We start from the raw sequence: 16,953 nt of genomic DNA, 5'->3' as shown, positions 1-16,953 counted from the left end.
TGGGTCAGAACACTAGTCACAAACGGGTTCCACTTGTGTCAATGCCCAGTTTAGTTTAGTTAACTTTATCCAATTGCTAATCTTTCTAGTGATCCACGGGAGTGGCATTTAACTAGAAGCCCTCTAGCTTCATTGAGCTTGTTTTAGAATTTTTTATGTTTTCTGATTCGTATCTTAAGAAAAAAGGTCATAGAGCGGCGACATTCTTCAATGACTTTAAATTTTAAGAATACTAGAGTACATAGTGCTTAAAAATTGATATTTTTCGTATATGTAGGTATAGATAAAAAATATCGACATAGAAAAAAAAAAAATTAATTCATATATTAAATAATATTTTCTTTCCCTGCAAATGAAGTTCTTTTGTAGATCATCTTTTGTTGTCAGATTTCACAAATCACTTTAAAACCATTTAATTCTTCAACAAATTAATATTGAAAAGAATATAATATAGAATTGTGCGGAAGTTATTCAACCCAAAAAAAATTTTGTGCAAAGTTCTGAATAATTGAAGACATATTAAATAAGAGTTGATAACTATAAATATACCTTTTGAGCTTAATTTGAAATGGAATCAAAACGCTGCAATGGTCACCCCTTTAGTATTTTGGCATTTCCTACTTTAAAAAGCATTCATTTTCATCAGGCAGACAACTAAAAAAACAAAAAAAAAAAAAATAATAATAAAACAGAAATGGAATAGAAAAAAAATACAATGTGAATATAGTGAAATAGTCAGGCAATGAAACTGAAAGTTCAAACGAGATGAGATTACTGTACTACTTATCAACTCGAAGCCGTACATATAATTTACATATATGCATATATTTAAAAGTATTATATATATATGTGAAACTAGGCAAACACTTAAAACAAAAATCAAAAAAAAGAAAGAGAAAAACAGAAAAAAGTGCCATGCATTTAATTGAATTGAATTAACGAGTTGGAAGAATAGGATGAGCAATGGTTTGGATAGATGAATGAAGCACAGCTTGGGGTTGCCGTGGTGTGGAATAATTGAACTGGCAACAGCCCGCATCCCAAAGTGCCACTTGTGTGTCCACTAAAATGATCTGAATTTTGAGTTGCAAACAGTTGAGCTAGTTGCGCCGTGGCGTGCGCGTCGTTGGGCGCTTGTCGCCTTCTCGAATACTTTTCGAATCCGAATTCGAGTCCTCGGTTCGGGATGTGGCAGCCGCAGTTGCTACTTACGCTTGTAGCGTGCTCAGTTATTGTCTGTGGTGGCTCTGTTGCACCCAGTGCGGGTCAATTGCGTCGCATTTGGTTGCAGGATCATTGCAACGCCGGCATTTGCACTGGCGTTGAGATTTCACGCAATGATTATGTCATTTTGTCACAGGCACCCATTGCCAAGCAATTGATGCTGACGTTTATCAATTCAAGCATTGCCAAAATACCGCATCTAATGTTTGACACATTTCCGGATCTTCAGCTGCTACGCATGGAGAACTGCTCGCTGGACACATTTGAGAAACCGCAATTCGAGGGTGCCAGCAATTTGATGAGCCTCTTTTTGGGTTACAATCGTTTGAAGGATATACCGAAGAATATATTCCTCGGTGCTGATAATCTGGCCACATTGCATTTGCAGAATAATCTGCTTAAGGTGCTGCACAACCTCAGCTTCCATGCTCTAAAGGAGCTCAAGGAGCTCTCGCTGGCAGGCAATCAGTTGGAACAATTGCCGCTAGGCGTGTTTTCAGGTCTGCGCAAGTTGGTGGACCTAAATCTGGCTGGGAATCGATTGCAAGCACTACCACGTGGCATATTCGATAAAAATTTGAATTTAACACGCATCAATCTGGCGGAAAATCGTTTTGTGACCTTTGAGTCGGAGCTGTTGAAGTTGCAGTCACATCTAATGCTTTTGGACATTTCTGGCAACATTATGCCAGAATTGACACTGAACTTTTCACTGTTGGAACAAGCCGTGGCACACAGCTGCGATCTGCGTCGTGTGACCGTCTACGGGATCGTCAAGGATTTGGATGTGCATAATAATTCGCTATTGGATATTCCACACATTCCAGTGGCTAGTAATGTGACCAGCTTGGATATATCTCAAAATCCCTTGGGCAATTTGCAGGGAAATCCTTTCAGGCGTTTTACAGCGCTGATGCGTCTGAATCTTTCATCGACCAACACTCAAGAGCTAGCCGAAGGTCTCTTCAAGAAGCAAACCCAACTCCAAATGCTGGACATATCGGCCAATGGCATATACTCTCTAAAGATCACCATGTTCGATAGTCTCAAGGCGTTGCAGTATTTCTACTTTCAGCAAAACAATTGGAACTGCGATTTTCTTCAACTGCTGATGAGTTCCTTTGTGAAGCGTCGCGATATTTCCTTTATGGAAGATATAACTGCACCGGAACTCGTTGATGATTATGTCGATGGCATTGCCTGTTGGTACGAGAGCAATAAGCCTTCGAAGAAGTGCGATGGCGGAAGTACAGGAAACTCAGACTCGGCTCTCGAGCTATCCATAGTGCGGAACGAGATTAAAGCCTTCACGGAGCTCGTCGAAAAGAAATTTATTAAAGTCTATCGCATGCTGGATGAAATGAAGCTGAAACTCTAAGCAATATTACTAATATTTCAAAATATTATCAAACAATATGTATTCAAACTAAATAATCTATATATCTTATGGATAGATCGCATAATGTCTATCCTATATATTTAATCGCATTAAGAACTAGAATTAATTGACACAAGCAAGCAACCGATAGATATTTTAATTAATGTTACAACTTATAATAAAGCGCAAAGCACACTTTGGCAACCAAATTTCTTTGAATCTTTAATTCAATCTACTGATCTTGGTTTAGATTTCGCTGAAATATGTAAGCTGATCAATTTTATAAAATTCTTTCAATTCTACTCTGGTTTTAATTTCATTAGAAACTTTAATGAGCTCGATTGCCTTTGTCTTCATAAAAAAATATTCTGTTTATTTGAATTTGGCTTCAACTTCTATTCTTTGCAATTGATACATTGTATCTTCTTAAAAAATAACTTTAAATTTATAAATTTGATTTGAAAAGATATGCATAACTAATGAAACGTTTTAATACTTCGCTAAATGACCAACCAAAAAATCCTTTAACTCTCAATTCTCTCGCATTAACTTGCTGGTTTTTCCGTTTTTTTCCTTTTTAATATTAGATGAACCCAAAAAGTACATTCTTTTGCAAAGTGATAATATTTTGTAAATATCATATTGAATTAATATCCTTTAAAAAAGAACTCTATGAACATTTCAAAAATTTTTCATATACTGGCACACACACACATGTAGAGAGAAACAAAGAGACAGACACAACATAAGCTTTAAAAAAGCTTATCATGCCAAATATTTTACGCAAAACGTTATAACAAACTGCAATAAAATAAAAATGGATAATTTGCAGCTAACCGATGGCTGAATACTCTAACAGATCGCTTAGACAATTCAACTAATTTTAAGAGATCTGTAAGACATTAATTTCCTTTCAAAATCAACTTAATTTAAAGTCGATTTTTGTTTTTAGATTCACTATTTCAATTTGGATCAAAGACTCTGTGTTTTTTAAGCAGTACCTATATAAAAGAATTACTCAAATAATAAAATAACATGTCGCATGACTCTCGTAAAATATTCTCTGAAAGAGTATAAAAATTTGCAGACGCTCAATTGAATGCACCATAAATATTTTACGAGCATTTAAAACAAAAAACACTTGGCCATAACGCAAAAAAAAAATGTTTAATGAAAGACAGAGATAATCGCATATATAGAGACAGAGAGAAAGAGGGAGATGGGGTAGAAAAGAGAGAGAGAGAGAGAGAGATTTAAAGTGGGCATGTGACAGTAAAAACCGATGAAACTTAATTAAATGCAGACACACACAATACACATACACACACACACACCTCCACAGAGACGAAATTCTGCTTTAAATATAAACAAGAAATATTAATATCACATTTTTTATAAGCTGCAGGCTATGATGACACTCAGATGATACTCGTGTAATATTTATTTTGTGGTATTTAAACGGTTTCAATAGTAACATATAATCGAGCTTCCAAACTTATAAATAAATATTTATAGATTTCAAGTTCAAAACTCGGAATAAAATGCATAAATGTGCTGCTTTAGTTCAACAAATCTCAATATGATTTTCTTTAATTAGCTTTCGAAATATTTATTTATTTGAAAAGATATACGACTTGATTTTCAAAATTGTATTTGGCAAACACCCTTGAGAGTCTGCAGAGTCTTTTATTATGAGTTTTAAAATATTCTCTCTTTCTCTTTGCTAAACTAGATTTTCACATTTTATGCTTGAGCTGAAAATACAAACCATTTATTTGTCTTAATCAAAGTATTCTACAAAGAATGAGATAGGGAGTCTTTTGCAACTTTCAACAATTTAAATGCAAAAGAAATTTTAAACTGAAAGCGCCATAAAGTATAAAGCAGATTTTAAAGCTTATGCTATTAGAATGAGAACGCGATTCGCCTTGATATTCGCCATTGTTCGCTGTGTTCGTCCTTGTCCGTCTGCTTTCTGACTCTCAGTCTGTTAGGTTTTAGTAGAAACGCTTGTAAGCAACTTCCGTTTCCGTTATCCGACGCGTCTACATCGTCGACATGGTTTGTTTTTGGCATTGTTGCAACTGTGGCAACTGTGGCAGCTGCTTACCCAGTTAAATTTGGCGTTGCCTCAACAACGTTAACGTGCGTTACGTTATGCAACATATGCGCAACAATTTATCCTCCTGCAGATACCCCAACAGACATCCTCATGTCGCATCGTCTTGTGTGCGTCTTCAACGAAATTCATTTTGGCAAGTTTATGAAAATGTTGTTATTGTTGTTATTATTATGGTTGTCGTTGTTGTTGTTGTCGTTGTTGATTTTATTTGGCTGCTGTCTCAGCTCATTAGGAAAACAAAAGCTGCACACAAAAGTTTCAGTACTTCGCTTCCACTTAATTGTAATACCCTACACCTTAGAAGAAGAAGAAAAAAACTTGAAGGTATAATAAACGGCAACTGAAAATCGTAGAAGGGCAGCGACAAAGGGTAGCAGCATGTCAAACTCGACCTACAGAATGCAGGGTATTTATAAAGCATACGACAGGAGTTGTGAAACTATTAAAGCTTAATACGATTGAAAATAATTATTGAATGCAGGGTATTTACCATATCGAGCACTCCTTTGTCTTGTTCTTCGTGTGCTTATTGCCATTGTTATAATTAAGTTGATTTTATTACCCGAAATTTTACAAGTACGCTTAGTTCCTCCCCTCTCTCACTCACTCTGTCTGTAGGTCTCTTATAAGGATTATGGTCTGGCCCTGTTCAACATTTATTGAACTTTTGCGCTTTTGAATTATTAATTATATTGTTTTACAAGTCGCCGTGTTACTGGCAACAGCTGTTGACCACACTTTATGCTGGATAAACTTGTGGCGAAAACTGCCAGCTCTCAGCTCGAATGCAGGTGGACTCAAGAGTTTAAACTTAAAGTTGTTCCTAATAGCTTCAAGACCAAAGGTCACATTTCATAAATGGCAAAGCTGCTTGTTCTTAAGGACATGCTTATGTAATTTAAGTCACTTTGACTTGGTCTAATGCAGTGGAAGCTCAATTTTCCAGCAAAACTTCAACTGTCAAGTGAATTACATAGTTTGTTGGCAATCGGAAGATTCTATGAATATTATAAAAAAAAAAACGACAGCCAACAAATCAATCTATTTATACTATTACATTGTCAATACCCTTTCAATGTTGATCTAATTCGCCATAAATTCTATTATATTATATACTTATTCTTGTCCTTCAAGGAGCTCAAGAGCAACCCGAGGAATAAAGTGTTTGTTTATTTATTTGTTGAAATGTTTACTCTGACTCATAAATAAACTCGTATTACGTTATTATGGCTTATAAGATGCGAAAGTAATTGATGCTTAAATAAGCTTGTTTAGGTACTCTCAAAACGAAGAATAACGGCGAAAAGAAAATGTATTTACAGCATAAACAATTGGATTGTTTATTTTAAGCTGCTAAGGATGTTTTTAATGGGTTCACAAATTATATGACATTTTCTGCTCAGTTGCATACCGCATGCAATTATGTGCACATTAGCATTCGTTTCTCTTTTTCTCTTATATTATGTATTACGCTGGCTCTTAGGCGTTTTGTTTAAGCACATAAATTAAATTTAATGACCGCAAAAAAACAGCTGCTTTGCCGTTCAGTTAAACTAAAAACAAAAGTGAAGATGAAGAAGTGCGACTATGAAATATCCAATAAACATAGTTACAACACTTTAAATTCTAATAATATTGTTTAGTATTGTAAAACTAGTGATGTAAATCCAAACTTTAGATCGAGTTTTATATTGAAATAGAAAATCGCTAAAAATAAGTATCAAGTTGTCGATATATCGAAAAATAGTAGATCAAATTGGAAATATCGAGTTTTTTTCAAAAAAAAATTTTTTGGTAGGTTATTTATTACGGTCGTTGAACAAAAATTGAACGACCAAACTCAATACTACAAATTAACTACTATAAACAATCCCCTGTGAGTTGTCGATTTTTCATGGAAATCGATCTAATCAGCTCGATAGATGGTCATAAAAATCATCGAGTTGAAGTATAATCGATTCCGCGAAAGTCAAGTTGTCGATATTTCGATATATTTTTACACCACTATGTAAAACTATTACAATGAGTTGCCAGACCACATTCTGTCTAACTTAATATTACTCGTAATGTGCTTTCTGCATTAAAACTCAATGGTTTCTCAGCATTTGTAGGACTCATGATTGGGCAACATGAATAATATATGTGTGTATGTGTGCGTGTGTGTGTTTGTAAATGGGTATATGAATGTGGTTGTAGTTATGTGTTTGAATGCTTCGAAAATGTCGCTAGTTTACGGCAAACGAGGCGTATGCGCAACATGTATATGCATAAATTCACGCTTAATTAGCAACAAGCAGACACGCCCAACCTACATAGATATATGTATATGGGTATTAGGCGGTAAGCGGGACTAATTAGTGTTGGCTGGCAACTTGCTTAAATGTGTTATTTAATTTATGTATGTGTGAGTGGGCAGACAGGTAAAATTTACTCTGTGGCAGTCAAAAGAAACGTTTGTGAAAATGTTGAAATTATTTTTGACTACTTTGAGCAAATTTAATTCTGGCCATGCGCCGCCACGTTTGTGATTTCCACTGCCTTATTAACTGGCTTTTTGACGCAATTAAGTTGCCACAACAACAACTCCTCCATCTGCAGGAGCTCAAACCCCATTTTACCAGGTAACTACACCCATTTTATAGCACATTTTACGTACGTGTCTTCGCCATCGCTGTGGGAATCATTCGGCTCTCAAGCCGTTGATTGTTGCTTGTGTTGCACGCACGCTTCCACTGGCAACATCCGTCCAAGTGTGTGTGCTTTTCAACTTTTAGCCAAATTGTTTAACTAAGTAGTAAAATCGCATAAGTACGCAACACAATGCACACACTGCTTGACGCAACCTAATGGCATTAGGATGCAAGCATCTATGTATGTGCCACACACACATTTTTTAAATTTTCATTCAAACAGCTGTGTTACACTCGCTAGAAAAAAATGTTTACTACCTTTAAAACTTTTAGAAAGCTTATTATAATTTTAGTTTTATTCAAAATCTAGAAATTAGAAATGTGAAATTTTTAATTATAAGTAAATTCAGTAGATAAACAATAGTAAGTTTCATTTTGCCGCGTAAGAGCTTACAGATACCTCATTAAACATATTTCTTGACTGTCCGCCTTCAAAGTCGATTTGATATTCAAATAAGTCTTGGATTTATTTTAATTTGGCTTTTAATTTAAAGTTAACACCTATTATTTAATTAATATTAAGTAAAAAAAAAATAATAATAAAAAATATAAAATGTAACCCTTATATATTAATAATAATTAAATCAATAAAATTAAAAACTAAAATTAAACTTAAACTAACACAATTTATAATAATGAATACAAAAATCAATTTTTATAATTAGGGATTAAGCAATCTTTGTGAATAGGCTTAGTTATCATTATACTTTTATTGTAGTGACTAGAGCGATAAATTATAAGTTACAAAATACTTGTAACACTGGGAATTATTGAAATACATTAAATTAAATTAAATTAACTTTTGAAAACAAGAATTCTTAAACAACTTTTCGACTTCAGTTGTTTAATTTTTTGGTAGAAATCAAACTGTTACATTAAAGAAAAACTTAGTCAGCATATAAAATCAATGAAATCTACAGAAGTAATGAAACTCTTTAAGCAAATGAAACAGACAGAGAGGAAAAACGAAAAATGGGAAACGAAAAACGGATGACGGAAACGACTAACATTATAGGGAGGATATTCGACGAGTTCTCGTATGAGTATTCAAATTGGCATTTGGTTCGGTTCCCTTGACAATAAAGAAAGAACAGAATGCATTTGAATTGACATTGGCTTTCTCTTGCTTTGCATATCTCGACTGAATTTCTATTTTCATTCTGTCTTTTTTAAGTATAGGAATCTCAACATAAACTATCGCTAACATGACTTATTTTGCCATGCTGCGATAGCATTTGAAAACCATTTCTGCACTCGACATGATAAAAGTACAAAGATTAGATAATAATCTACATATTAACATTTTTTTTCTCTGTTTAGTTGAATTTCAACTTACCTCTTGTGAATATGTCAATAAGTCAATGGCATCTGACCAAGCCACATTTACGAGTATATATACATTTCAGTTCAATGGACAATGCTTGCTATCAAACCCGTTCCCCATTCTCCATTTCTCAATCCCGTACAAGACTTAGCTTGTATTATTCCCGCATTGTGCTGCATTCAGATGGAATGCGCGCAGCTGCTGTTTGTCCACTGCCTTGCACAATTTATTGCATATCTATAGGTGCCATGGGGCCGACTAAAGAGTGTGTGTGTGTGTGTGTATGATAACAAGCATTGCCTTGTTGCATGAAATCTTATAAATTGCAAATTGAATTTAACGATAAACATCAAGGCGCACAGAGCGGATATTGAGTACATTGACCAATCACTGAGCTTACACTAAGAAAAAATGCAAATAGATATTTATAATATATTTAATATACAATTGTAAACACCTCGAACTACTAAATTGTGAATAATCGTAAAAATATTTTATGCTTATGTTGATTAAAACATGAAAAACTGACATAAAAGTAAATATTTTATTTGATGTTAAGCTACTAAATTTGAAATGCTACTAAAGTACATTTCTCTTTAAAATTATCTAAAATTTAAATTAAACTTGTTACACAGATTTATTCTCAGTCTATCGACAGATATGCGCATATCTACTTAGAGGAAAAAATGGTATTTATTAAGTAAATTAGGTTAATAAATACAAAAAAATCTTAACATGAAAAAAAGTTATATATGAATAATTCACTGCTCAAAATCAACAATTATAGATAACTAAAATATAGTTAAAAATAACGAAACATAACAATCTTAAATTATTATCGAAATTATATACAAAATATTTTACTATTTAAACCAAAAGACTAGTTGAATAGAAATATTTTCAGTGCAACAACTTGCACATGCATTTGCCATATTAAAATCAAACTGTCCATTGCCACTTATTTGTCTTCCTCTTCTTCAACTGGCTCTGCAATTGACACTGATTGTGTTGGATAGGGCCGTCTTTTGGTCTTTTTGCTTTCGCCGTTAAGAACTGAGTAAATTTACTGTCTAAGTAAGTTGTCAATCTAAAATTGATATTAATGTGAATCCCCTTTTTCTATTTTCCATTTCATTTCAGGTGAGTTGTCGCTAAACTGAATGCTTTCATTTTGTAACCCGAGTAACTGGAGGCAACTGACAATCGAAAAGAAGTCTTCAAGTCCATTTATATTAAGTATATGCCACTCCAAAGATGCCACAAGCACTTGTCCCAGTACACCAAGCACACGCACACTCACATATTACATTTAACATTTACAGTCAAACACGCACACACACAGACATACTCAGACAAGCAATTATGTTGTGAAAGAAGGGGGGAGAAACCATTCCCAAAGACCAACTCGGCATTTTGTTCATAATTTATAAGTCGCCCAAATGCCAAGCTCGAACAAAAAAAAAATAAAGAAAATGAGAGAGAAGAAACCAAACGCAAAGCTTGAGCCAGACAGCGTGGCGTTGTCGGCGACACGCCCCCTTGGCGTTGTTCAGCCAACAGGGCGGAAAAAGGGGTAACAGCACTAAGGAAAATCCAAAGGGCAAAAAAGAGAAAGAATTGAAACAAGACGAACAACAAAATGCGGCAGGCAAAAGTCAAAAACTAAACTGGCTTTTGTTACAGTCGCGCCATGTGGCCATTACGGATGTATGCGAATGTGCGAGTGTATCTCTGTATGACTTTGTATGTGAGTGGGTGTAACAAACGTGTGTGTGTGTGTGTGTGTGCGTCTCTCGAATACCCTGTAAAATAAATGTCAGTGCAAGGCATCCCTTGTCAAATCTATCAAGTTCTTAAAGTTAATCATTTTGATTTCTGTGTATCTGTTGATACAATAAATTTCAAATTTCTGGCATACAAAAACAGAGCTTTACCTGGAAAGAAAGTTTCTTTAAAAGTTGGTCCTTTTAAAGAGTGAGAAGTTTTGCGATATGTATTGCGATTGAAAATTTTTTTCAGCTAACATAATATAATATGCAGTCCACATAAAACCGGTATATACAGGGTTGCAACAGAAATCGAAAGCAACCAAAAATCTTCCAAAAATGTATGGAGATTTGAGTGATTTTCTGCTGGTTTCGTTTTCTGTGGCACCCATGATATTACATGTGGTTAAAAAATGCTTTTTGCATTTAAAAATATTTTTGCTTCAACGGAGTGCTGAAAATATAGAAACTTTATTTGTATTTGATGAACCCTATAAGTTTTAAAAAATTTTGTATTCAATATAACACGAAAACGGTGAATGTTTAGAAAGTGTTTATATTAATTCTCAATTTAATTTCTTTGTACATATGTAAATATGTAAATATTTTAAATATCTTGTGGAAAACACATTAGAAATATTGATCATACTATCGATAATAACTGTCACTACAGAGTATATTAAAGTGCAGCATTTTCTGTTATTATCTGTCTGCTGTCTGCGTTTATTTGTCCCTTTACACGGTTCCTTGTTTAACCTATTCCTCCCTTTGGCCATATTGTTACTGCTTTCATTGTTGTTGTGCCTCTATTGTTTCTTTATATTATTTTTGTTGTCGTGCGCGCATAAATAATTCAGCACACAGACACGCAACCATTTGGTATTGTTGTAGCTTTTTTCCAAGCCTACATTTAGATGCTTTTGTTGTAGGGGGTCAACTGATTTGTGGGCATTTGCACTCTCTCTTTTAGATTGTGGTCTTTCCAGCAAAAACCAGCTCTTAGCTTTAAATTTTTATTAATGTTAGACTGCAACTGCCAGGCATCATTTGTATGTTTAAATTAATATGCTAAGTTCAGTTGCCAAATGCGCAATGTTTGAGTTTCAGAAATTTGCAAATATCTTTATGATTTACTTAGAGTATACTCACCCAATTCTCACATGTCGCAGAAATTATTCAAGAGCCAGTTACTTTCACCCACACAAAAAGTACTTCCATAAGCGATTTCTCAATTTGCATATGCTTCACACACTTGTCACACACACGCACACACACACTCCCAACTACACATTCATTCCAGTTTGCTTGGCCTTTTTTTGAGTCCACTTGGGAATTCAACTTTTAGGTTCCTTCTCTCTGACAGTCAATTTGTTCCACATAAATTGAATTATGTTGCGTTCTTTTCCTTTTTATTCTGGCTTCATTGTTTTAGCCAAAAGTTGCTGGAAAACCTTTTGGGAGTCGATTTTTGGGCTGGCAAAAAGCTAATTAAATTACTTCACATGTGACATTTTTGATGACCAGTATTAATGGTTTCATCTAATGGCATTAAGAGCGTGATAAACATTTTTTTCTCTCACTTTCGCAAATCATAAGTACATGTTATTAAAACTGTTGACCAAACTTATTACTGACTTGCTTTCAGCTTGCTGGCAACTATCAAAAAAGTTGCATTATAAAATATAAAAGGCACTAATTTTCATTTGCATGTTCATTATTATGCTCAAAACAAACCAAATAAACCAGAATGGGAATAATAATATGTAAACTTATGAATTATACATTTTGTAGGTAAACCAAAGAACCCCAATTAAGAAAGCTGATAAAAAAACTAATTTAGTTCGTTTAGAATTATTGTAAAAAACGCATCGATTGATACCTCGATCATCCCAAATAAACAACTGGTTCGAAAGATATTCGAATATAAAATTAATTATAGCCTTCCCAAATTAGATAACAAGTCAGTTCCCTTGCTTGTTTGTTGGTATCAAAGCGTTAAGAATCTTAATTTCAATACAATGAATAATATAGACCGGGAAATATTTTCAATCTTTTTGTTATGAAAAACTCCTATATAAATATAGCTATCAGCTAGTCACTGTCGGCTTGCAAAACTAAATTTACCAGTAAAAACACTTCCCTAGAAACGGGTTCACCTTTCTGTCAACATTAATAATAATCTAAATTGCAGCACTTAAAATACTTGTTTAATTTAAATAACATTTTTATATTATTCTTCTAAGAAGATCTATATATTTTATATGGTTAGTCACTTAATCACTTTGTATAAAGAGATAACCAGCGGTCAGGCCGTTCGATAACCTAGCTCGTATTCCCGCACTATTACAGATGTGGAAATTAGCTGGATCGCGGCCTAAAGCAAAAAAAAAAAACTATACCAAGTAAGCGCGGTCTAGTTGAGAGGGCACGACAACAAGATAACATAGATTTAGATAATCTATGTACCTCGTATTCCCACCTTGATGTACTAATGGACATCTCGAGTATCGCAAATGGAGCATTAGTACAACTTTAATTTTCAATGTACAATATGCACTAAGCATACGAAAAAAACCGCGAAAATAAGTGGTGACCTATATGAAAGATTGGTATTAGACTAATTTAGTTTCCTATCAATAATTTTAAAGAATTTCAAAAATAATATTTATTTCAAACAAAATATAAAATACAAAACAAATTAATGATAGATAAAAAAACTTATTTAATATAAAGAATATAGTACATTCAGCATTTTCGATCTTGTTTTTGTTTTTATAAAGATTACTTGACTAACATTATCAACATCTGTAAAGATTTATAGATTTGCAATGATTTTTCGTAGTAAATTTATAAAGCAAAAATGGGTGTTATCATTTCTAGTAAATTTATACAAATACATGCACCATTATGTAAACACCCTATATATTGCAACGCTATAAAATACGCATGCATCTGATCTTGGCCCTCAGTACCATTTCACAACTTTACTCGCAATGTACAGAATAATTTTATTAATCTTGACTCTGAGCCTGGGTTCAGCTCTCACAATTATCCCAATTGAAAAAAATGGTAGAGTATAAAATCCGTAAAATTGTTTCATCCACAATATACTAAGCAATGATATTGTTTAGCGGATGAAATTTGTATCAGAAACGATGGAAAAACAGGATACTGTGTGCATCTACGTAACTGTTCAGCTATTTCCAATATGATTGCGCGACAAAGTCAAGGAATTTCACTTTCTTCTGATGAAATAACTTACATTAGGAATTCAAAATGCCCCGTTCACGAGAAAGTTGAGTGATTTGATGAGTTAAGCTTATTATACTAAATACATACATTTCTCAGGGATATGTGTGCTGTGAAGGTAAAGATAAAGTGTTGCAAGGAATTCAGGAATTGCCGTCGCAGGATTGTGGTAAGTTTGAAGTAGATAAAGTGGTTGGAGGTAAAGAAATTAAGATAATGTCAAGACCCTGGATGGCTCTGCTTAAATTCCGAAGAGATGACGGCAAAGAAGGGTTTACATGTGGTGGGACTCTGATACACAAACGTAAGTTAATAAAACAACTATTTATTTGATAACTAATTCCATATCGCATTTCTATATACCAAAAGGCTATGTACTAAGCGCGGCTCATTGCTTCTTTGGCCAACAATTGTGAGTAGAATCTGACTGTAAAATCTTCTTTTCCAATTCTACGTATATTTTACTGCCAAAGGCTATCAGTGCGTTTGGGAGAACACAACATACTCTTGCCAATGTATTGTCAATTCACAAAGGGGCAGGTAGTATGTGCACCGCAAGCTCAGGATTTTGAAGTTGATCGGGTGTATGTACACGAACAATACTCACAGGAATCTCGTCACAATGATATTGCTTTAGTGAAACTCAAAAGCGACGCAGAATTCATACGTAAGATGAATGTTGATTGGAGTTACAGCCAAATTTAAAACTTTTTTACTAATTACAGCTAACATTAAGCCTATTTGCTTGCCAGTAAACGAAACTCTTCAGCAAAATGTGGAAACAATGCCAAGATTCCTTGTAACTGGCTGGGGATACACCGAAACCACAAATGGGTCTCTAGTTCCACTAGAAACAGTTGTTACTGCTAAGAATCGTACAATCTGTCAAGAATCCTACGAACGTAAAATAGTGCCAACTCAAATATGCGCTGGTGACCCCGGAAAGGATTCCTGTAATGGTGACTCTGGTGGTCCATTGCAATTTGTTGATATATATAATGGACAACAGCGCTTTGTACAATTTGGAATCGTCAGTTATGGTTCAGGGCATTGTGGCGATGGTACCCCAGGTGTGTATGCTAATGTTGGTAGCTACATTCCCTGGATTGCCTATAAAATAGCTACCAAATAGCTTGAGTTGTAAATATATATGTTATTTCGACAATAAATGTATAATGCATGCAATTTTAGCTGAATCCCTCTGTTTTTTTTTTTTTATAATATATTTATATGGGTTAAAACAAAATAATTTCAACTTTTTGTTGGACAAATATAATAAATTTAAACACAATTTTTTTTTAATTTTGAGAACGGCAGTAAGAAAAATAAGTATAAGAGGATATTTAATTACAATTTGCACTGCTTTAGCTTTATATTAAGCGAGTGGCGTGTAGAAGAATTGCTGGGCGTTGTAAATTTTATTGCATTGCTTAGAGCTGAGCACAACATGTGGTATACTTAATATGCTCGCTTGCAACTTTGTCGGCATACGTTTTGAAACATTTAAGTGCATGTTTTTGGGGGGCGGTCGTAAAAACTTTGCTTACGCTTTCGTCAAGCCTAATGAACAAAAAGCCAATTGAACCCGGTCATTGTCATTCCACCATGCGTTGGGTGCCATTTTATGGCTCTTGTCGTTAATGCCGTAGAATTTCGTAGAAAGCTACATGGCTGCTTAATTAGATTTGCCACTTGGCCACTTGCCCCTCTCAACTTTCTCTGTGTCAAAATTGGTGAAACAATTTTGGAGTGTGAAGGAAGCGGCTTCATTCTATTTGAAGGCATAAAACGTAAGTATCATAAACCTTTTTCCCTAGCAGAGCAAAGTGTGTATATATATATAGGCCACGCTAATGGAAATTAATAAATGTATATGCGAGGGCATGGGGAATTTCTGTCCTGGACAGTTCAGGTAACTAGGCATAGTCGTAAGTCGCTTAATTGACTTGCATGGGATGTTAAGGACCGAACTAAGCACAGGCAAATTAATGCCATTACATAAAGTAGGACAAGAACTTCAAGGCAAGTGTATTTCCCTTAGCAACCTTAATACAATATTTATGTATATAAATTTATTTATGTATACATAAATAACTTAAGTTATTAAAAGGAATATTTAATTATAAATGTGAGTAGCCAAAAATACAAATTCAAGTCAATTGTCAACCAAAACTAATTTTATTCTGTATCAATGTTCAATGCAATGCTTTATCACTTTATTCATAACTATTAAGAGATCATACTTTGATTACTGCTCAGCTGAAAAGTCCCCAAAAAGTGTCGCCGATGAAGCAGAAAAAGTGATAGCTGTTAAATGTGACTTTCAATTAAGACCAAACTCAAAGAGAGATATTATAAGACACTCACACACACACAAAAAGAGGGAAAACAGACACAGCCTCGAAACAACAACACTTGGCACACACACAGGAATACACACACAAGCCTAGCAAAATATACAAGTAAACACGTTCTTGGACACACAACTCAATTCAGTGAAGCTTAACAGGCCATAACGAGCCAAGCCACAGGCCAAAAAATGGTACACATTGGTCTGGTCCCTTTCACGCACAAATACACATATATATAGATATATAAATATATATGTAGCGAAAGTTCAGTTTTGGCTGAATGGCCGCCAGACATTTCAAACCAAAAAAAAAAAAAGACTTTCAACTAAAAAAGGACGAAATTCACGCGATTGTTTCGTTTTTTTCCTCTGTCTCTCACTCTCTCTCTCATGTAGCTACGTTTCTCGCCTGTTCCTGGGAGACTCATAAATTTTGCAGTTTCTTCATTGCCGCTAATTTATATGACATTGTGGGGACACTCAGGCAGCCAGGAGCGCAAGGACATGCGCTAATACAAGGCAAATAATGTGTGTTGCATGCTTTGCGGCGCCTGCGATCCGCCGAGGCGCCACTCAAAATTGTTTCATGGCCAAAAGCAAGAACTAAGTACAACTAAAAAAAACTCAAGAGCAAGTAATTTGCTATAGTCGACTCCCCGACTGTGAGATACTTCATTTAATAACATATAAATTGACTCTCTGATTATTTTTTAAGCTCTAGCTTTATCAAAACTATTGCCTACCATACATCGATTCCTAAAAATATTTATTTTATTATAAAATCGGTTTACAACAAAGAGAGCTTTCAATATTATAAAATGTGGGCATGGTGGAATTTTTATCCGACGTA

The 16,953-nt window shown here is 34.4% G+C and overlaps 3 protein-coding genes across 6 annotated transcripts in view; all 3 read left to right on the top strand.

The window, feature by feature from the left end:
• The window catches only part of LOC117789427 (furin-like protease 1), a 161,138-nt gene that overhangs the window by 111,975 nt on the left and 32,210 nt on the right, over positions 1-16,953 (top strand). The window lies entirely within an intron of this gene.
• Positions 1,121-2,811, top strand: LOC117789430 (toll-like receptor 7). Its single transcript, XM_034628457.1, has one exon. It carries the CDS (start codon positions 1,187-1,189, stop codon positions 2,600-2,602), a length of 1,416 nt encoding a protein of 471 aa, XP_034484348.1. The 5' UTR covers positions 1,121-1,186; the 3' UTR covers positions 2,603-2,811.
• LOC117789431 (serine protease grass-like) lies at positions 13,470-14,949 on the top strand. The gene is made up of 6 exons (XM_034628458.1): positions 13,470-13,573; positions 13,636-13,799; positions 13,853-14,057; positions 14,123-14,165; positions 14,227-14,420; positions 14,479-14,949. The coding sequence occupies exons 1-6, from the start codon at positions 13,498-13,500 to the stop codon at positions 14,883-14,885; spliced, it is 1,089 nt and encodes a 362-aa protein (XP_034484349.1). The 5' UTR covers positions 13,470-13,497; the 3' UTR covers positions 14,886-14,949.

The sequence above is a fragment of the Drosophila innubila genome (assembly GCF_004354385.1).
Source record: "Drosophila innubila isolate TH190305 chromosome 3R unlocalized genomic scaffold, UK_Dinn_1.0 2_E_3R, whole genome shotgun sequence".
Taxonomy (NCBI): Eukaryota; Metazoa; Arthropoda; class Insecta; order Diptera; family Drosophilidae; genus Drosophila; species Drosophila innubila.
The sequence above is the reverse complement of the archived record's forward strand: the minus strand, read 5'-3'. Positions and strand labels throughout refer to the sequence as shown.